A 24,315-nucleotide genomic window follows, 5' to 3' on the forward strand; every position below is an offset into this window, starting at 1 on the left:
GTATTATGAGTACTTTTAACTCTTCCCATAGTTAACTCAAAGAAAACAAAGACAGCGTTGATATTTTATTATCTGTGAGTTACAAACATTGTTGTTAGTTGCACCGTCAGCCAATATTAATCTGGATCCGGCGCCTGACAGCACAAGTCAAATTTCTCATCAAAAATAAGAATTAATGGCGAACAGCATTAATCATTAGCTCGCAAACAGCACGAGGTGTCCGTATCCCATTATTTTGCATTACTAATGATATGTACACAGCGATAAGGGATGCTTTATAAAAACCTCTGAGGTATCAACTTTCTTTATCGATTTTGCCTTAACTCGCTGATGTTACAATATTTTATAATAATGGAAAGTCATTCTTCTGGAGTAATTTAGAAACATCGTCATACTACATTGCTTTTTCTAAATAAAACACGTCGTATCAAAACCTCGGAATGCTAATTCAAAATTAGGATTAAATTTTATGCGGTAGCGCGTTCGGAGTGAAAAAGATTTATTGTTCCCTTCATTATTCGGGTGTCACTTTGAAAATGGATTTGCAAATAGGTTGTTATATTTTTAGTATATTGTTCACAAAAAAAAACTCGTATTGTAATTAGTGGAGATTATTTCATGACCGTTGAATTATTTATAAGAGATAATGAGTTTCTATTATAAGAATGGCAACTATTTTGTTTTTATTGTAACATGTATATAGAGAACAATATAAATTAAGTTACCAACGGTAGAATAGAAAATAAGTCACATAGCTAACGAAGTGTGACGAGACGGGCAAGCTGGCAATCAATTAGCTGCCTTCACTCAGTAATTTTTAATAACTTTACAGTACTAATCACTTCCTCCCCAAAAGGCGTGACCGCTCTATTTCTAGAAGTTGGTCACATTGTCAATGACAGAAGATGTCACTTTTCCTTTAATTACGTAGCGGCTTCATTCCTTCGCGCCCTATTAGTACGCATCAATCAATGTTGCCAATACCTATTTTTTACCCCGCGACTTGGATCTTTTTTTTTCATGCTACGTTTTTGTTTACGGAGATTTTTTAAGTGGGGAATAATTTGATGAGGTCCGCCACCCGACTGCGTCGGATGCGGGCTCCGCTCATTTGTCATCGTCTTGTCATTTCTGCGTTTCTTTCGAACAGTTGTATCGCTAAAGTAATTATGTAATTTTAAGTGGACTTTTTTCAATCGACCTGTGATTGTTATATTAGTATGGATATTTACATCAATATTGTAGTTGTAATTTGTTACATCTTGGTTTATTTTCTATACGTATTTATTATATGTGTAAAATGTACTTCAACACTAATGGCATATAATATATAATATTTTAATGTGACTTGTTTTAACGATTGCGAAGTTTTATTTAGCACATATATAATAATTAATAAACTTTTTTTTAACATTATAATTTCTATTAAAAAATTATTTAAATTAATCTACTCGAATCAGACTCGCAAAACGTATTAGCAATAATTTTAATTCTATATTTATATTCAACAATCGGACGTTTCATCAGAAAAACTATGAATACTTAAATATCATGTTAATACTGACATCGATGGGGTAAATCCAAATATGGAATCCACAGATCAAAAGAATTCATTACAGTGTGTAAATCACGATTTGCATGTGGCGCAAAGTAATGAATATGCATCCCGAAGCCTGACTCCGGACATCCCGTGCCTCCTTTACACTGTTTCAAGTTATTTGCATGGATGCCGATAGCCATGGATGTAATTTATTCTCTTTATTCAATGCAATATTGAAACCATTAAAGTAGTTATTATTAGGCAAAACATTTGTAATAATTGTTTTTTACTTGTCAGATAGTCCTATATAAAGGAATTTTAGATTCTAAATTCATTCCAGTATACTCATCCGTTAAAACGCAGCTTCCGTCACCAGCAATGCTGACTGGCTTCAACCGGACACTTGCCATTTCGTTCGCTTCCTGACCTTTTCCCGTTTTCCGTTTTGTTATGCAAATCCCAGCTGGGAAATTATAAAGCCAATAAAAAGTATTCTTCTGTTTACATGCTGAGTTCGCGCCGACTGAGTTGAGTGTGAGCGCGCATAAATCAACGATAACGTTACATATATGAATTAAAATGATTGAATTGGTTTTCACTTTAATATATGCAATGCAATATTTTACATAATTTAAAGTGTCTCTATCTAGTTATGAATAGATTTCAAAAAGCGCCACCTATTGGCGTCGACGTGTAATTATTGACGAATGCCAATTTACACTACAAAATTAAGTATGAAAAATATTTGCAATACACAAATTCATTCCTTATTGACTAACATACAGGTAATTTTCGTATATAGCTATACATTGCTCCCGAACAAAACGAGTTCTTAAACGTTTTGTACATAATGTAATTCATTAAAATTACAAAATTATCGATAAAAAGCGTGCGGATAAATAATTGATTGAACATAAGTAAGGGTGATCCGAGGCATCGTATGGCTAAATAACCACATCCAACCCTACGCCACAAATCAAATGTTTTGATAGCGCCGTGGTATTAACGAGACAATTTGATTGCGGACATATCGCGCTAAATTGCTTCAAAATTATATTTTCTGTTTACTTTCAGCCAAACTCCCTATATCGACCGTTTAGAACAGATGGCTTTGTTTCTATTGCGCTGATTATCGGACAAAAGCAAACATTTCTAACAACAGTCAATAATATGTTACGCTTCTGATATAATCTTCGTTATTGCTTTATTCAAATGTATTTTCATTGTTTTTTATGGTGTTGTATTGTGTCAAGTAATCTATATTAAAGCATAATGTCGTATTAAATCGATACGGACGTCTTTTTATTTAAAAAGTTCATTAAAATATTCTTTATCTCGAAGATAATTCTAAGTTATCAATGAAATGTACAATACTATGATGGATGTGTCCTGTCCCGGCAAACTACTAGATAAAGCGTCCGTTTGTAAGATCGTATCTTCCGGACGTTTATATCTAAGAAAATAATTTCATGATAGCAAAGTTTCTTTTGTAATACAATAATTTAATTAAGCCTTACATATTTTTAATTCTGTAACAACAAGATGGTACATAATAGTAGATTACTTATAAGGTTGTAATAAAAAGTGTCACCACATCATTACTATCTAGTTGGAAACATGTTGCGGTGTACGCAAACGATCACTTCGATTGCAATCATTACTCATGCGACTGCTCCCTGTGCAACCAGCGATCACAGCGATGAACAAACTTGACCGTCCACATAAGAGAAACTTATATCAGCAAAGAACGCGCTACAGCTGCTAGATTATAAGGAAGGATTTGTCGCGTCACATTATCCAAGGAATTGAATTGGAAGTGTGTCGATGTATGTGAATTTTCTGCGGTTATTCCTTATGCTGCATGCCTTGAAGCCCTATTTATGCAATATGTGGTCAGTCAATTGTATGTCTAGAGTTCGTTACAAAGAACGACATTCTAAATCACACCGGTATAACCGGCAATACAACTCTCATTTCCCCAAAGATATTACTGCCAAATTTAACATAATCAAAAAACATTCCCATTATAGATAATGGTTATGCCCCTTAAAAGTCAGGACTACGAATTGTAGGAGCAATTTTGCATAATTATCCGACATTGCGCTGGGAGACAGGCGACGCGTTGGCGCTTAAATCCTAATAACATCAGATCCGATCGGAATCTCGTTATGCCACTGTAATCTGTTGCGAACAAATAGACTATTATTTTCTATACATAAACAATTCGACTAAAGGTAAAAAACAAGTCATATCTATAAACCTCTAAATATATCTCATTGGAATTTAAAAACCCCTCGATCTTCTGCAATCACTCATCTAACAGCGACAACTTTAATCTTCTCACGTTTTTCTAATATTCTAATGAGCTCTAAAGCTTCAGAGACATATTTTATTTTCTTTCCGAGGCGTATTTTATTTTTCATTTCACGTTTCATAAGCGAAATTTGCGTGTCCCTCTTTACATTTGGCAAGCGTAATGCCCCGGTCGCTTAGTGCACTTTTATTACGGTATTAAGTGACGTAATTTTTTCCATATTATATTATTCAAATTTAAATAACTGTCTCCGGTTTCCCCCACAGAGGTCCCACTGACTACCGATTCTGTTGTCGCCCTCAGAATCTACTTATAATTTAAGATGTTTTTATATAACAAGAAACCTGTAGAGTTCCGTTTTTTTAATTAATTAAGAATAATGAGTAAAGTTATATAAAACACTTTATTCCTAAAATAGACCGTCTCTCCGCGATAATAATAAAAAAAATATTCTTGACACACACAGAGAGAAAAATATATCGGGAAGTATATTTTTTATATCATAGCTACTCTACGCATGTTATTGTTCCAAAATCGAAGAAGTTGGAAGGCCGCAATTTTTACAAATGACATCGTGACGTTTATGCGAGGGGCGCGGTGCCGACAAGTCATCATGTTACTTCTTTCCTAATATTTTTGCATTTCCCCAAGCCTCTTCCGCCCTAAGTGTTTTTCTTTGGTTCTTTACCATCGATAAGCTTGTTAACAAAAAAATCTAATCATATAATATATATTATGTTTAGAAATAATTTGAGTTTATTTTTAATTTACCGTATTTTAATAAGGATTTTGTTATTATAAATTTCAAATACGTCGTGTGATTGTTAATCGGTCTATGAAAAGAAGAAGCAGAATACTGCAACTTCTTTTCATTAGTATTAAGTAGTCCTTCTCATTTTTAGTTCATTATCAAAACTAGATGCATATTTAAATGTTTTTGGATGGACGATGTTGCATATACAAAGCGAAATTTTAAACGTCTAGACATTTTGTTTAGTAGATAAAACATAAGTTCCGTTATATGGATAACTTTTTGTTTGCTCCCAGCCCCTTGCTACTTGTATTTTCTTTATAATTTATTCCATTTCTCCCCCATACATTGGCATCGGTCGCTGATATTTTTTATTCGATTAGTAAACCCCTAAGGTGTTTTTAGCCTTTTTTCGCTCGATTTTCTTCGAAGCTTTGTTGACTGTTACGGGGGTAACAATGCTCATTTCTCTTGGATGAACAAGCTTATTTATTTTAAAGCAATATCTGTTTTGAGTAGATCTGAAGGTTATTATAATGAAACATTCAAATGTTTGGAGTGTTCTAACAAAATCTCAATATACCGCTTGGTGACTTGAGTTTGGTTGTTGATAACTTAGTAATTATGTCGTTGCCGCAAATTAATCATGCGTCAGTCGAGTGAAAATGGAACAATCACGGCAAATTCTTCCTGAAGTCATAGACGTTGGTATGTGTGACCCTAGTTTCTCAAACCGCAGTACTTACACACTCGATTTGTGTCAAGAGGAGAATAGGGGAAGAAACTTTTTGATAGATCGGACTGAGTTTGTTTTGCATGTGAGTGATATGTCTGAAATAATAAATGTTGAGGCGTCGACGGATCCCGGCATCCCCCAGGGAGGGTGGACTAAAACGATTTTTGATTTGGGTGTCAAGCAAATGTTTTACGCAGCAACGCTTAGATTGGATTTTATTTTCTTAATCGATATCTACCATATTCGACTACTGGATCACGGATTGTAATTCCAATGTTCTAATAATGCATTTTATCAGCTAAGTGTAAACGACGACACCGTTACCAAAAGCTCTGTATAATACTTACTCTAATCAGATTATGCATACAAGAACGGTTTGGAACGTGGTGCGCTGTAATATTAGGTTGTGAACGGTTCCGAATTAACTAATCAGCGTACATTGGCTTTGGTGGTGATTGCGTCGCATTGTCCGCGCGCGCTTCCCCGGAATATCTGTTTAGGCCACTGCGCGCTCTGTAATGCCATAGTTAGCGTTAACTAACTTAGTTAACCTTCATGATTTTGTTCCCATAACATATACATATCTAGCACCTGGTAAATAGGACATACTTTGCACGTGGGACACATGATACTGGGATTTAGAATGCAAAAAAACTGAAGATACAATGCCAATAAAATATTCAAAAGAACGAAACTCTTCAAAATAAAGGACCGGAAATAACGAAATCATTTTTTAATTTACTTCCCTTTGTGACATGCTTCGCATTTTACATTTTCCGCATTAGATTACTGTCGCCATTTTTTGTTGACGCGTGTAAAATGAATACGTTTATAAATTGGTTCACGTTTTGACGTATATATTTAATTGTAATGAGTTTATTGATAAATCAAATCCTCTGTCGTTCTTATTATATCTTACACAAATTCTAAGCATCATCGATCACTTTAACAGTTTTATAATGATGAAAATAAAACGAAGGAAGTTGAAATAATTTATTACTTCATTGATACAGGCGTTATCTCTCGACCGATCGCGTTTCGATGATTTGGTCATTTCTTTTCAATTCGATCAAGATGTTCGTTTATTTTTATATTAATTTTATTTTGTCAAAAACATCCTGTTTTAAAATATTAAAAGTAGATATTATAATGATTTTCGTTATAAAGATTATATTTTAATGGAACTTTTCTAATTTGGAGACAACTTTTTTTTATATTGAAGGAATGATTAGCATAGTAATAGCTGTGCCAATGAAAAATATATTAAATTCAAACGGAGTTCCGTGACTCGTCAAAGTAGTCAGATATTTTATTTTTAGGGTACGTTCACAGAGTAATTGTATGTAGAGTTATTTCTAAATATTAAGTTTATGTGTTTACATGAACTTGATATTTAAAAATTATTTAAAATAACGGAAACTCTAACCTTTTCAGTTATTTTAAGTAGCATATTTTGTTAGAAACGTCAAAGGTTAAATACAGATTTTTTTTAAAGGTGATTTGGTAGAAACGCTATTAAAGTAAATATATAAACAATATAAGTTACGAAAGTAGTTGCCGTATCTTAGAAGCTGTAGAATATAAACTTTGAGTTAGAAGTGGAATAGGAATTAAATACAAATTTGATTCTCCCGTTTGATGTTACTCTGTAATCCGCAAAAGGGTTCCGCGAAGGCTTAAAACAGCCACTTATTATGTATGTTACATTTCACTTTCAGACGTCATTTATATTCAAATGCTCAAAAGGCATTACTGGGCAAAAATTGTAGCATTAACCCCTTTGAAATGAGCGAAATTGGTTCCGACAAGGGAAATCATTTTTCAAGATTTTTTTAAATATAATGACTCATAGCTGTTAAAAGAAAGTGTGTTAATTTTATAATTAACAATGAAAATCAGACAAGTAAAGAGTCTGATAATCATTACATACTTGATTATATACTCAAGGCTATAATCAGATTAGTATGGTTAAAAAATATATGGTTTTTCCATTATTTGATTTGATATTCTTATGTCATAAATCATTATTATGAAGTAGACAATAGCAAGCATTAACAGCCGCACAGCAAAAACAGAGGCATCAAAAGCCCAATAACTCACAATCAAAAAGAACCCACGGAAATAGGGTAGCGGTATCCGTACAACATGATTACACGTACCGTCTTCATTCACAAAAGAACACAGCGGGGTCTTATAATATTATACCTTTCCCTTTGTAGAAGCTCCGCAACTCAGTGGGTAGCATGCTTTATGGATTCAAATGATAAAATTGTTTGTCAGTGACTTTGTTAGATTCGGTTCGCGGGGTAGCGTGTCCGATGGGCTGTGTTTACGATTGTATCTCTAACGAGCTGCTGACTTATGATACATTGTCACAATAGTCCAATGTTGTGAACACCACCCATTAAATCTTTTTTTTAACTCCTAATTTGAAACCTTTTTAAATAACAAGTTTCCTGTTTCTCATATTTAGTTTCTTACAGTTATGTAAGAAACCAAATATGAAAAACAGGAAACCAGATATAGTTTCCAAGTTGATTGAGATTCAGTCAGATAAATTTACTAAGATATTGTCTAATTTAAGGGTCTTTGATTGTTTTGTTTAGTTGTAAACTAAATTAAATCGTTGCAGGTTGCGGGATGAGAGAGGTGATATCGAACGTGTGATAGCGATGGACAAAGCACGCGAGGGTTCACATAACGGTGAGTATTGGTAATGTTATATCATTTATATGTCCCGAGGAATCTGCAGTTCTATAGAAGACATATTATAATTTTACCCTCAGGCTCCTCTCCAGGTCACAGTCCTGTCTTGAACCTCTCGAAATCAGGTTCTGGAGAACGGGAACGAGAACGAGAGCGCGAACGTGGGGAAAGGGGGGAGGGTTCTGCCAGTGGTCGAAGCTCAGCAGCTTCTCGCCGCACACCCCAACCTCCCCGCATACCATCCACAGCAGCAGCTGCTTCACCCAGATCTCATACTGACGATAGTGATCCTGGTCTCTCTGACCAAGAAGACCATAATGTTAAAGACGAAGATGACGGTAAGTTCCTCATATTAATCTCCAAATATAGTCCATTATCTGAAATAAAATAATTTAAGTTATTATCTTGAACTTTAAAATTATCCATGGTAGATGCAAGCATGTGATGTATGGTAAAATGCATTTATAACAATAAATCGTAATTGCTTTCACTTATTACTAAATCATCTATCCGTAATCTCAGTGGGGACGAGAATATATTATCCTAACATTGGTACACCTGATTAATATACCAGCCATGTAGGCATGTTTTTCTGAACAAAATTACCGAGTAATAGCAATACCTTCGGCAATCGTAGTTCGGACATTATCAGCCATAAAGCCTGTTTTATTTTAACTGAAACACTTAACAATCTTACCATACATTGTAACGCGGCGACTAACGTTTATTGGCGTATAATTAAAGATAAGGCAGTAAAAGCTAAGAAATAAAAGCAATGCAAGATAATCCTTTTATAACTGACGACTATTAAAGGGATATAGGAAGCAACATTTGATAATGATACTTGCAAATGTAGCGAGATTGCTAGTTCCTAAATGATTTCTCATCGCGATCCCGGGGCATTGCACGTTTACCGGTAATGGTCTGATATAATAAAATCTTATTACAAGTATCAGACGCAATCACCTTTAATGATGTATGAATAGCACTTAAAGGATCAATTCTATTTTACACCTTACAAATTTAAAATGCTTTTTTATAAAATGTATCTAAACACAAGATCAATGTATTGAGCTAACTTATATGAACGTTTATGTTAATTTTTGGTGACATTAAATTTAGGAAGATGAATTATGATATTACGAAGATGCAAATTGCGATTACAAATGTTTACATTAATGTGCTGTGTAGAAAGATTTGCCGTTATAGAAGATCTTGCGCTATTAAGATTATTAAAGACCAATGATGGATGGCATGACTATTTCTCTAACCGCGCACCTCCCGACATTAGTTTTATTTCAAGCTTTTTGTATATCAAAGCTATTAGCAGGTTTAATATTTTTAATCAATTTAGTACGTTCTCTCACCAATAGATCATTAATCAAACAGTCTCTTGTTATTAGAAGTTGTCGATAACTAACTTGCATATATAGTCAATAGCATAGGTCAAAATGTTCAATATAATACTGTTTTTGCTATTTTATAATAAGGAAGCTTAATATAATATAAGGTGAAATAAAGCCTCATTATTACCATGAACCGAATATGGGAATATTTTCAGCTATAGGAAACGCGATGAAAACCATAACATCTATACCAAAAACACAATAGCTCAGTAGGCGAAACAATAAGGATGTCTGTTTGTTGTAGTTTCAATATTTAATACTACGATACCGTGGGAACCGGTTAGACGTAAACTACCAAAGACTAAATATAAATTATAAATGAAAAGCATTCGCTGTAATATTCCCTTTTAAAAATTACTCATTAACTGATCTTTTTGTTAGCTGACCTTAAAATATCTACGAGTGTTTATACTTATGATATTGAAACAGTATTAAACTTGACTCTATGTTTGTTTTATCTTTTTTGTTATATATATTTCTTACGTTCACGATCGCATCGGATCATTAAAAACCTCAGTTAATGCTCATGTCATTCAACTTTGATCTTTGTCGAACCAATACCTCTTTCTTTCAATCATGAGAGTTATTTGTGACCCTATTCTGGTTTTATATCCGCGTTTTAATATCGGTTACGATTTATTTGAAAACGATTTTAAATTTTATTCAATAAGCCAAAAGGTCCATTATGGGTTGTCGGTTTTGTTATAAATTTTGTTAATTGGGCTTATTAGGAAGATGGTGTTGTGACAACTTGAAAGTGCTATCGTGAGCATCGACAATGACGAAAGATGTTGTCTTCATTATGTGATGAGCGTTCACTATCTTGTCAGTTAAATTATATGTATCGATAGATTATTCCGGATCGTGGGATACGTCATCGAAATTAGTCTTTTTTTTTATTTGAAACAAATTATAAGAATAAGTTGAGAGAAATCAGTTGTTATTTGTTTATTTGTTAGGAAGTTGAAGTTGTTATTGCAGGTTGATCTTAGTTCCCACAGAACAGTTAACGGTTTATTTTGCAATACATATAAATTGAATAGACAGCCCCTTCCATGTCCCATGCTTCACGGAGGTAACAACTATCATTCTTAATGGCTTCAAGTAATTGAGAGTATTTTACTATAAATTTTAATATCTCATACATTTGTAATGTAAATGTTTGGTAAATTATGTTATAGAATAATGAATAATTATAATAGTGAAATAATAAAATACATACGTTCATAAAAATTAGCAAACTAAAATATTCGTAAAACAAAATATTATAAACTGAACAAACTATTGTTTAACATTTTTAATGTAGTGAAGGGAAGTTATACATGTAAAACCTTATTAAGTTACATTCCTTAATATCGAATAGGCCTCCTCTGACCATCAAAGTACCGCATGGATTTACCACGCGATTTCCATGTACCTTGCTATAATAATTGTTATGCGAATGATACACGCACGCGATCATACTGTCGTATTTATTATTAATAGCATTCTGCATCTCAAACTTCTTGCTACGTTAAATAATTAAATACATGATTAAAGTTTAATGCAATTTATTATTATTAATATTGTTAATTATTTATTATATAGGCGCTGAGTTGAGTGACGGTGAGCGTGATATGCCAACGAATACATCACCAGCTGCTGTCAACTACCCGACTCAAGGATCTCCCTCAAACGTGCCCGTGGACCCGTCCGCAGACACCCTGGTCTCCTCAACGGAAACGCTCCTGAGGAACATTCAGGGGCTGCTCAAGGTTGCAGCAGATAACGCACGCCAGCAAGAACGACAGATTAGCTACGAAAAAGGTAAATCTTAGAACCTATTTTTTTTGGGTATATTGATATTTAAAGATATAACATTGATATTAGGACTTGAATTAGAGAGAAATAATTTTATAAAAACAGCCAATGTCGATGAGATTATCGATATTAGTTAACGTGTCGTTTGAATCGATTCACTGTAATCGATAAAACGAGATTTGTTCACAGTTAGTTGCTAGAATCACGCACATTAAAATGAACAAGTTTTATGAATCATCTCGCCTAAACACCAAGGTTTCTATCGTTTACACAATATTATAATTTCATTATACGTAAATAAAATATATATTGCATTAAACAGTTCATAAATTTTTTCTACACTAAAAATGGTTGAAAATTTCAGTACAAAGATAATAATTGAATAATTTTATCTACATACAACAGCCGTGTTTATATTTCATAGTGTAGTAAGCCGGCTCATGTCGTGCCTTCGCGAATAATCGTAGAACAGATGCATCTGAGTTATAGCACAATTCACTATTATTACCCACGATTTCATTCAGACAGCATAATTGTTTAATTGATATTTCTGCATGTTATTTATTCTCGTCATTTCGTTTTCACCATGAGAATGTAGTCGTGCGTTATGGCTGTGTATAGTAAAAGAATTATAAGAATTCAAACGAAATCGATTGCTTTAATAAATACTATAACCGACGGTATTTTATGTTATTACAGACGCCTCTTTATAGCTACATATTATTTCTCATTGAACTTAGAATTCATATTTAATCATATTCAAAATAATATATTAAAATGTATTCACAAGTTCACCACTGTCTAAACAAAATAGAAGTAAAACGCAATTGTTATAAGAGCCATAAAAATACAGAGGATGAGATGTTTCGTAGCGCGAGTCATCATCAAACTTGAATATCAATATTGCGCCTCCAGCCAATTGTTTTAATAAACAAAATAAAATGAGAAATAATAATGCTATAGGCTAACAAAAGGTTCCATTTCTCCCCTTGACATGTAACTGAGCTAAAGGAATACCCTCCTAACAGAACACTATTAAGATTTAAAATCGTCTATCTATTTGCTGAACCGGTAATTTTGTTATTAAGATAATAAAATTATTATTGATGAAACATTTTTTCGAATCGATGTGTCTGGCGAACCTTACCGTTAATTTTTTTTTAATGAAATTACAGCAATCACTCGCTCGATTATCGGCTGAATTGATAGGTGTAAGGCTTAAATCGTATATAACGTTAAATAGTTGTTTTACTTTATGTGTTATGTAGTTTATGAAAGCACCTTGAAATACAACATCAGCTGTTTAAACAGGTGTATATTGCTTTGAGCTAAACATAACTCATAACTGATTCGCCCCTCCGTTGCTCTCAAATGGCAGATCGCTATCAGATGCATTCGCTAACAATTTTTACACTAGACGTGCGTAGTGGTGTCGCAGACAAATGTACTGCATCATCAGATAAGACTAGAGGGTTCATTGAAAGGACCATGACGTACCTCCTTCCATTTCTGTCTATTTTGGCATTGAATGAAAAATAGAAGTTATGATTTTCGCGCGGCAAAGCTAACAGTTTCGAGTGAAACATTTCAAATGTTTGTAATCTGATACCGTCTCGTCGTATGTGTTTTTAGTTTGAAAAACAAAGTTACATGATGGCACGTATTCAGAGGAAAAAAAACTGCAGTAATAAAATAAACGAATAAAGAAAATAGTTGAAGAATATAAAGTATGTGAATATCTCCGATTCCAAAGTGTTTTTAATTGTTCACATCTAAAGTTCTCTCTTTAAAAAACATTCGTAACACGCAGAATCTTTCCGATCGCAATCATCGCGACATAAATCTGCATCGGCTACTCTTTAATCCTTTATCCCTGTTAATTCGTCCGCTTAGTTTATTTCTGAAGCAAAATGGTCCGGTCTTGTACCCGGTTTTGTTCACCTCTTTTGTTTTACAACTATCAGTTTTTGTTAAGCTAAGTGCTGTTCTACGGACAAATGGCACATGCGCAAGTAGATAGGACAAGCGTATTTTATGGGGTTCTGTTAGAAAGGGAATTCCACTTCCATATCTAGAGATAGTCTATGTCGAAGACCATGCTCATATTGACAATAGCTTTGATTTATTATTGTTACATACATCTCAAACAACCAATCTTATTAAGTTTAAATTCAAAAGTAAAAAGGAATGACATTAAAAAGTAATTCATGAAAATTAAACAATACTTTAGATACGGTACCTAAGATTTTAGCGTCAGTAGCCAATTTAAAGTAAGCTAATATTTAAAACACGTAAAGTGCTACTTCAGTTTTCAATAACTTTATCTTTATGACAGCTGTTCGCTGATTGAACTATGAAATGGACAACTATATACGAAATTGTATAAACAAGCTTTTACAGTTGAAATGTCTAACAAAGTCAATACACAAATGCGACGTTGCAAATAAAATGAAAAGTTTCTTATTGCGATGTGTTTATGATATAATTTACTTCGATATCGCGTTGCGTTGAAGGGAAACAGCCCATCAATAACGTGGAAGTGACCGATCTAACAAACAAGAACTGGCCAATGATAAAAACTGATGAGCAAATAGACACACAGGACTTGTGTACTCAGCTAATGGATTCAATTGATATGAAAGCTTTTACAATACTTTCATGGACATTGCTATTGTACTGCGACGTAACCAAATTAACAGAATTGCTTTTAATACTTGACTTTTAGTATAGTGATAAAGCAGTGCGCTCTTATTTCAATAATTAAAAAAATTTAAACATATGTTACTTTATCAAGTTAACTAACTTTGACGATGTAAAATATCTAAACTCAGTGAAATCATTTTTTTAACTTGATATCATGCACATACCTTGCAAGTTGCAAACCGCCCTCAGGTAACAAGCCACTGCGCGATGCGCGGGCGCAGATACACCAACGATGCATTGTTTTTGACCGCGCCAGCTTTCGCACCATTGTGCCGGAGTGCCAAATCTTTGAAGTCAATCTTTGTTTGTTTACTTCGACGTGCTGTTATGGAATATTGTAGTCGTTTTACTTGGTTTTTACGTATTAGCTTATGGGGAGATTCTAACATTACTTATTATATGTTAATCTAACACACAAAATTTTAATGGTTGTTTATAGTTAAAGTTTTTTAAATCATATGTCGTATTCTCGTTTAAATTTTTTTTTTTAGTTGATAAACCAAGGGATTTTTTTTGTATCAAAACTATTCTTATATAACAGTTATTTGTCGTTTTATAATATAAACTGATATGTGGTTTCTTTGCCAATCGGCCATGGGTGCAAGTAAACAATAAGTGACACTAAAGTGGGTATTAAAATGCCATTCCTGCAATCTACCGATATGTGAGAGACATCGGCCATATTGGATTACTTGCGCGTGTCGCTCTGGTTACAGTGCGCACGCGACTTGACCACACGCAAGCCATCTAGCGGCGGCGACGTGTGTATCAATGGCTTCAATATTGGTACACATCAAATCGAACACATAATACATATTTAATGTAACTGTATAACTTAAATAGAATTCGAATTTAATAAAATATGTAATTCTCAGGTTTTCAAAAGGCTCCATATTCGTAATATGCTGAAATGGATTTAATACTGATCAATTACGAGAAAGAAGATCACTCCCGTTTGTGTCTTTATAATAATAAATAAAAATAATATTTTAAAATTCAATTAAATATTTACGTTAATATGATTGTGTAAGAATAAATGATTATCAAAATTTTCTTAGGGTGAATTTGGAGCGTGTTTCCCCAAGGCGCTTTAGGCAAATATTAACATCGGAATTATTAAATTTAATTCGAAGGTCCTAGTTATTTAAATGATATTAATTTTCATAAACCTCATTACAGATACGTAGCATTCTTACTTATAAAATTTGTTAGATACACAAATATCAAGTATTTACTAAAACAAAACAAAGTGATCATATTTAAATAATATAAAATCTAAATTAAATTAAATGTATTTTGATTATATACATATAAGCATCATATAAGTATCAAATTTCCTTGATTCATACATCATACAGCTATAAATAGTGAAACGGTAGCTCAAATATGAATCCTGTACCGCAACAAGCTAAGATACTCCCTTAGGATCTTAAATACAAAACACCAAATTCAAACGTCACAAATTCATAAATATAACAAGCGATTTTAGTCTTTCCATTACGTCAATAGTATTTAAAATCCACTGTAATAAGCACTCGTCCTTCGACATTATAAATACTTCACCTGGTATAAAGGGGTAAAGTGAGACAATCGTAAAGTTTAATAATAATTACATTCTCAACTCTCCTCCCGGCTTGTGCGCAATAATTAACCGCTCGGAATTACTTAGCCGAAATAATTTAATGTGACGTACGCCCAATTATTCATGATGTGCAAGATGTCTATTGAGAAGTGAACTCGAAATGCCATATAATCTGTTTTAATAATATATTTCATGTTAACCTTTTTTTCTTTCTTTTATGTTCATAAATTTCATTTGAATATTTAAATTATTACTACAACTAGAGTCAGTTTTAAATATATTCCTGATATGATTATATATGGTTGTACTATATCCTCTGCACGTAAACATATCATCACAGATCTAGGTGAATCCCACTGATCTTAATATTTAAAACTGACATAAAATGAGGTTTAAGAGCAGTTATACACCATCCAGCTTACCACGAGCCCTACATTTAAAATGATCACAACTGGTATAAGGTCACGTATCACTGGTAGTTGGTTGTCTCTATGGGGTGAAACAGAACCCTTGTTCTAGTTGTAATTTACATACAGAATTACATGCCGGAATAACGTTGTTGCATATGTTTATGACTCAGTATATTATTATGAAGTAAGATAATCGTGATACAATTTTGCTCTGTTTTTATTTATTTTATGGTATAAACAAGTTTTTTTTTTAAATGTCATCAAATATGTTAACAGATGTCAGGGTTAATCTTATAAATTGGAATACATTTCTCAAAACAGGTATCTCTAATTGATTCATTAAAGAATGTTTTTTTTTTTATATCTGCTATATTATTTATGTAGATAAATATCTCACTGGGCCTATTTAGTTCTTTAAGGCAATAATATAAAGACATCTGTTTTCATTAAGACTTATCATAATTTCAATTATTAAATAGGAACAGGGAATCGTAACATTATGAGTCGTAGCCTGCAGCTGGAACTCTCTTGCTGAATAAATATTCTTTATATGCAGTTAAATTTTTAACAACGCTCCCATTACATCACAAAGTTTGCTAAAAATGAAATATTACCGGTCAGGGAGAGACCGCAAAAACATCTCATAAGGAAGAACTAATGAAAGCTTAGAGCCATTCGCATAAATCTCCCTTACATTTTTAATACCAATATATCCGCGGAGGGGAACATCCACGGGGAGATGAAAAAATTGCACTGAAGAACAAAACGCCGCGAAGACGCGTATTTATATCTTATTTAAATACCAGATGTTGTCCACTTATAAATGTAGATATTTTTTAATCGGTACCATACCGGGGACATAATGGTATCAGCCGATCTGCCGTCAGCTGGTATGTAGATGTACCTGAGTTTATCGTGTTCGGTGGCTAATTTAAAAATCCCCACAGCGTGGATCGTTCGCATTGTAAACGTCGTCATCTCCCAGTGGCCGTGTGATATCTCTTTTGACCCGTATAGATTTTTTTGCTTCATTACCTAAGCTTTTGTTGTATCGCATTGAATCTCGTGGAGTCGTGTAGTCTCATTAAAATAATACAGGGCTACTGGATAATCTTATCCGGTGTGTTTCGATCGCAGATTGGGTGCGCGTGCGCTGATAACACCACCAGATATTTCGCCGCTACTGTTTTTTTGCTATTTTTATATCTTTTTCGTGAACATCTTCGTTATTGCTTACATTATAAATAACGACAAAAATAATAAACGTGATATATCACAACTAATTAAAACATTCGGTTGAATATCCCTACTATATACTTAATACTACATACATTTTTATTTTAAGTATATTTACTTTTTCTTCGTTAAAACGAATATTTCGCAGCACATTTTTCAAGTGGAAAAATAAATGAAAAACCACCGAAGTAATGGATGCAAAGGTTTTACGATCTAAATTTCACACGTAATAAACGAAGGCAATTCCTATGATTATTATCGTAGAGACTGCGGGAATAATCCTTCGCAGTAACATCACTGTGACATAAGCCGGAAAAATCTAATAACAATAAAATAAAATTGCCGACGGTTTGTAAATTTAAAAAGCATAGGGAAGAAAATTCGTTTCGAGCGCCGTGACAACCATTACCATTACTCTGAGTTTACACGAAATAAATATATCGTCAATATTATAATTGATTTATAAAATGTTAAATCAATTATTTTATTGAAGCTAACTGAAATATTTTTACATAAATAAAGATGTGTTATGATTTAACATTGCTTCCCTAATCCAGCTTTGTTCGCACTTCTCCGCTTTCTTAAGCATTTTAATCAGCGATATTCCAGAGTAATATTTCCTTATGCTATTACTGTTAAAATTTTACCTTCAACCGCTGAAGACTTCCATTCATCCGCCTTTAAAAGGACCAAAGACTCACCAGAGGGAGAAGTGAATGCGTTCTTTTGTTTCCCTTTTCAAAGCCTCGTTTTACTCGCATTCACCTTAACGCTCGTTTAAATTATTTTGCCAGTTTTGTGTCGTAAATTTAAAGCGGACTTTAATTGTTATTTTAACTGCAAGAACAACTTAGTCTTGCAATAGGGGCGGTGAAAATATGTCTTAATTCGCTCGCCCTATGACTTATGTGCTAAGGCTCATTGAATTGCTCCAAATGTCTTATATTTAATTAAAATATTGTGTAATATTTGTTTATAATTCAACAGATATAAAAATATATTTCGTTTTTCAAACAAATGTAAATGTTAATTTAAAATATAAAAATTTCATTGAGAATTTTCTTTGGCTATGATATTCGTAATTTAAATATTGTTGTTGCTTTTGCTGAGTGCACGAAATTGAAGAGAAATAAAATTTGCCCGCTGCGACCCTCTGGGAGTTGAATTGCTTCGACTATATTCTATAAAAATACACTCAAACAAATTTTCAATCCACGAGGCCCACTTATGCTTGGAACAAAATATTTCGAAAATCGATTACGATATCAGTTAATTACTTTAGGCCATTATTAAATTGCGTAACCGAAATCGATCCTTTTGTTTATGGGTTTCGATCCTTTCAATCATCTATCAACCATTGAGCTTCGGTATAATAATAATTGTCCATAATTATATATTCCCTTGAACGGCGCATCACTTTATTGTTATTTTATTTATAAAGTGGTAATTTTTTACTCGACTCCACTCTATCATGTTTTTAAATTTGATTGATTCGATATAAAGATCGATTTAGTTATAATCGTGTTCCGCTGGCTGGACCCTCATGTTTTTGTCTCAGTTGTTACAAAGTTAAAAAAGAAATTAACATTAAACATACACAACGAATTGAATGGATTCGGTCGTGGTTTTAATTTAATTATACATGTTGTTGCGAGTAAGTAATAATAGCACTCATTACTCGTATCTATAACACGACCATCAAACAATACAGAGATAGATCTCGCTGGCTCAAAGACCACCGGGTGCATCTTTTGTTAAGACGCCTTAGTTCACAAATCGCGAGATTTGCTGATAGGAGGCATACCGACGCGGACCTTAATGGCCGCCTCGCTGAAGCTAAATTACGTCTCATGTGCGAAACCACTTTTAACTAAAAGCCCACTAAATTATACCATGCAACTGAATTGGTTTGAAATAAATGTGATATTATTTTATTATTTTCAAATTATGAATTAATTTTAATAAATTTTAGTGGTTTTAAAAAAGTTTTATTTGTAATCTCGTAAAAGGAGGTGTGTGAACAGGTTGCTTATATAATTGAAGGGTAACATATAATGGGATAAAATATAAATATTTTACTCTACGCCATACATTAGCAGTTAAATTGAACAAACAATGAACAAGACAATGTTTCACTTTATAAGATCGTGGAGATATCGTCCGACCCGCTTTATTCCTGCTCCTTATTACACGCCATACGAGAGCAAGTTAACTTGTCTCTGCGTTATCTTAAAGATTATTGTTTGTCGATATGGAAGCGACCAGAGCCTTCCAGCAAATATCACGGTTTGTTACATTTTGTCCGGTGTATTTTACACTAAATTTTCTCAATCTAAGAAAATCCCATTAAATTTTATGATCATATATCCATACAAGAACTTTCTTTAAATAAAAAGCCGCTATTGGCGCTACTAAAGCACAAAAACTTTAAGTCACAGTATTAAAATGATTTGTATTGTATTCTGAATGAGGTAAAATAAAGCACTACTAGAACTCAATTTCAAAACCTTCCTAGCGAAGACATTCTGTCCAGAAGTAAACTATATCTTAATGAATTAACGGGATGAAATAAAGCATTATAAAACAATAAGTAAAAGTGAGAAATGAAAAATAAATACAACACTCGGTGAGTATAATTAGGGACCATAGATTATACTCGTATCATTGCAACCAAGAAAGTAACTATAGTAACATAATACAAGTAAAAGGTAACATAATAATTTAATGAATGTCCAATGCATTATGTTATGACCAGAGTGCCATTTAATTAAGTTTTTGTAGTTTTTACAAACAAATCATCATTGATTATATTAAAACACAAACCTAGAAACATCACTACATATTTCGCTAATATAATTACTTTAAGACAGATTGACGTTTGTTGATTTTATTTATCATATATTAAACTAAAATTGAAATTTAAAAAACATTTTTATTTCTATATCATGAAACAGATCCATTTTACAGGAATAGACACTATCTATTCGAAATACGTGAGGCCTATAATTGGTAGCAAGTAACTTTTTAAAAACAATGTATTAAAACCTATTGTAATTGTTACAATAAATAATTTAATGTTACTATTTAATTCTACTAATATTACAAGTGTTAAAAAATTATGTGTGTTTGTATGTTACCTACGAAAAAATTCCTAAAAAAATTACGAATGTAGCAGTAAAACATGACTTTTTTTTCTACAAGACTTTAATATATTAGTTATACGATTAAACATCATATAAATGTGTACCTACGTATCTTATTATTGTACACGTACGTTATTCAATAGTCTTATATCATATAAATTGAACTGTATTTGTAAACACATTCAAGGTGAACTACCATTGCTAATCGTATTCAAATCTAACTTACCCCCTAATAATATCAGTCAGATTAGATTTAATTGAAAGTTATGCAAATCTCTCAAATCAACTCCTTCACAATGGTTGGATTCCGAATGACTTAATCCGTGTTTATGTTCTAATCGGCCCCTTGTTTCGGCCTTGTTACGGGTTTCAATCACTGTTGGATATCAATTCCATTGTATATCGAACCGTTGTAGATTAATTATTTAATATAGCTAACAACAAACACTTGGAATTCAGGAACAGTTATTATTAAGAAAATGTATTTCAAAACAATATTTTTATTAAGATTATCATTAATATTCTAATATTCATTGTTTCTGGTTACAGCCGAACTGAAGATGGACGTCCTAAGAGAACGAGAAGTGAAAGACAATTTGGAAAGACAACTACTCGATGAACAGAAGATGAGAGGTGAGTCATTAGCTACACACATATTATAGTATGTAATGAATGAAACAACTAAAAGCTTCCCTAGAAGTATTTGTATAGACAAGGGCAAAGATCCCGCCAATTTCAATGCCTTCATAAATCGTCGATCACGAGCGCGCTCCGTATTGGCCAAAATTAACAGCATATCTTATTACGGTACCATTGTCTTCTTACAAGACACGTTATTTATTTCCTACATTAACTATTATCTTTTATAAAACGACCGTAGCTAATTTTCTTTCCGTGCCATCAAATCATTGGTCTTTCCACTATAATTGTGCACCACAATAGGTTACGGATGTACAATTAAAATGCATTTTTATTCTAACATTCACACGTTATTATTCCGATCCTACTGTTATAATATAAGTTTCTTACTTTCCCACCTGATTGTATGTTTCGATATTAGATATTTATAGGTTCATCGATAGTACGAATGATAACTCAGTAATTTCATATGATAAACAGCGTTGTAACATTAAATTTAATAACTCCTTTTCGAGAACTTGAAAGGTTAAATTGCTGGCAACACAATAACACCCTTTCTTCGCTAATAAAGTAGTGTGTCAGCAAAGGAAACGTACTGAATGAAGGTAACCTTTGCGAAAATGTCAAGCGACACGGTAGCGATGAACCTGTAGCCTTAAGACAAAGGGTTATGTCTTTTATTTACGCTGACTGTAAACTAATATCGATTTTATCATCAACTGGTAAAGTTCAAATCCAATTGTTGTCTTCAAATTTATATACAATGAAATTAAAATATAGTTTGTGTCAGCTTTTACATCGATAATAACGCGAAGAGTATAATTTGTTCATATAATTTTTGTAAATAGTGGAAATATTGACTTTTCAAGCATACACACTGACGGGGATCTTACAGTCTATTTAAAATAAATATTAGATTTCAACTAAACGATCGATTCAGTTTTTTGGTCAGTATCGTGGACAGTTAATGGATTTTCGCCCGATATTTGACAATCTTGTGTCCGATGCACTAAAAGCTTTTTGACAATGACTCGCTGCCCAATTAAAATTATTGGCGTCCCCAGTTGTTTCATAATTGACGGTGTTAATTTTTTTTAATCTAGGTATATCTAGAATTATGTATTTTTTATTTAACGGTAATAAAGCTTTAACAATCACTGAGGTTAATAGCGAATTATCGTTATAATTAACGTAAAATGAACACGTCATAATTTGCATATTAATACAAACACTTAGATGCCAATAATGTTATATAATTAATGTCCTAATTTGAATAGAAAACCATTATTAGCAATGGTATGTTGCAACAAAGAGACGTAAAGCACATCCCATACATAATTCACATGGTGAATGAACTCGATTCCGACGTGAGCAATACTGGTAATTGCCAAAAACCAATCATCAGATAGCGCATGTGTCCACGCTGTGAAATACGCCTTCGGTTACAAAAGCTATGCAATATGCTACCCAATGGAGAAAATATACGAAATAAAACACCAATCACAGTCATTACAGATATCAAAAAACAAATTTCATTCGACCAAATGACACTTTTAGACACGGTAAAGTTCAAATATAGTAATTATATATACTTATTCTATAATCACGTAAATTAATAAAGGTACATTTAATATCTTACACTTTTTAAGAATGAAGTTTGAGGTAGTTGCCTTCATTATTTCAGCAAATGTATCAATTCTTTCAAGTTCGCTAAATAGACTTGTGTTAAGCTACACCGCGGACTCCATAACAATCAATCAGGGAGGTTCTCTGGCCAGCTTGAAAATTGGAATAGAGCCCGAGTCTAATCAACGTCCGACGGGCATTCATAATAGATATTGTATGAATAGACCACTATCGCATTCACGTCTATACTGTACTGAGCGGTTTCATTTAAATAGGCATTATGGAGCTTAAATGATGAATAAAAACTTGCTTCCATATCTTCTCTTATCAAACTCGATTGAGAAACATACAAAGTGTATACAACTTTTAATAACACGCACTTAATACTTATTATCGTTACAAATAAATCATATGTCTATTTCAATTAGCAACTAGTTTAAAGTTACTCAATCATTTTGATTTATACGTATATAATTAACATGGACACTGTCTCGTAAGGGATATCTTAGAAGGGTTATCATTAAATACCGCAAGATAGTAGTCGGACTGCGAACACGAATCCTTAGATACTGCTTGGAAATTTACAATACTTAATCAAAGTTACGTTTCATTAGTCGTAATATTTGATGACATTCTCATTTTCTATACTTCATGAACATAAACAAATATATTCAAATTTAAACAATGGTCCTTAAAATACTTAAAGAAATTTAATAATTCAAATTAATTTCAACAGGTTAATGTCAATGTCAAAATAAAATATATTTAATATATTACATTATAATTATGTGAAGTGAAGCTCCTTGTATTTCAATTCTCTGTTGAAGACAAGACGGAATTACATTGTGCCTGAGATTGTATAATTAAATAACATGTAGACATTATGGCGTCTTGAAAGGGTTGGAATAGGAATGTTTCGCCAATTATGTGAACATTATGTTCGGAATGGAGGGATATCGATGTACCTCATGTTGAATGTACACCCCTTTAGAATTTTATCTTTAATTGAAATGAAATTCATTAATTGATCTTTCAAAGGTATCTTAATTAATTAAAGAATTGATAAAAATTACTGTTTATATAATTGTTAATTGGTATGGAAACTAAAAATATCAAAGGTATCGCATTAAATTATCCCCCAATCCAAATCATTATCTGGAATTGGACAGGCGAGTGGTTAAATTCAAATGAATTGTTTTCTGAAACAATCGTATCAACGTACATCAGTAGTCAGACTAGGCTATTGTTAGGCTACCTAATGCAACCCTAACATTTGGATTGCATTCATCAAAACGGCTATATAGAATTTACACTGGAAAAAACAAGAGGGGTTCCGCAACTGCAGCTATTTTGTAGTCAGCCAAAGTTTATATCATTTTATATAATTAAGCTTCCTACATTTTTTTTGTATACAACTTAAAATAAATAATATATTACTAACAAGCAAAAACGATATTTAATTAATATTAAGATATATCATCTTAATATATTATTAATTTCCATTAACATTTTTACTAAGAAATACACATTAAGATATATTGATAATTGTGTTGTATACTAATATAATTATAAAAACAATACAAATGTTATATAACGTCATATGCACGAAATTGATTCAGTTTCTGCAAACATCGTAGTCTGGTCATCCGAAGGTAATGGATGCAATCTGCACTCTCGAATGAGCATCACCGGTGGCATTGTGCGCTGCCACTAGACGGAAACC

General features: G+C 32.7%; 1 protein-coding gene across 5 annotated transcripts in view; it reads left to right on the forward strand.

Annotated features, from left to right (window-relative positions):
* LOC116768381 (dachshund homolog 1) overlaps positions 1-24,315 on the forward strand; it is a 101,277-nt gene that overhangs the window by 57,094 nt on the left and 19,868 nt on the right. For 4 of the 5 annotated variants that reach the window (XM_032659088.2, XM_061526251.1, XM_061526258.1 and 1 more), the window contains 4 exons: positions 7,974-8,044; positions 8,128-8,385; positions 11,041-11,259; positions 20,877-20,960. In XM_032659088.2, coding sequence (XP_032514979.1) covers positions 7,974-8,044; positions 8,128-8,385; positions 11,041-11,259; positions 20,877-20,960 — 632 coding nt within the window. The remainder of the gene's footprint in view (positions 1-7,973; positions 8,045-8,127; positions 8,386-11,040; positions 11,260-20,876; positions 20,961-24,315) is intronic. The other variant, XM_061526257.1, reaches the window with a different exon arrangement.

This window comes from Danaus plexippus, chromosome 4 (assembly GCF_018135715.1).
Source record: "Danaus plexippus chromosome 4, MEX_DaPlex, whole genome shotgun sequence".
Lineage (NCBI taxonomy): Eukaryota > Metazoa > Arthropoda > Insecta > Lepidoptera > Nymphalidae > Danaus > Danaus plexippus.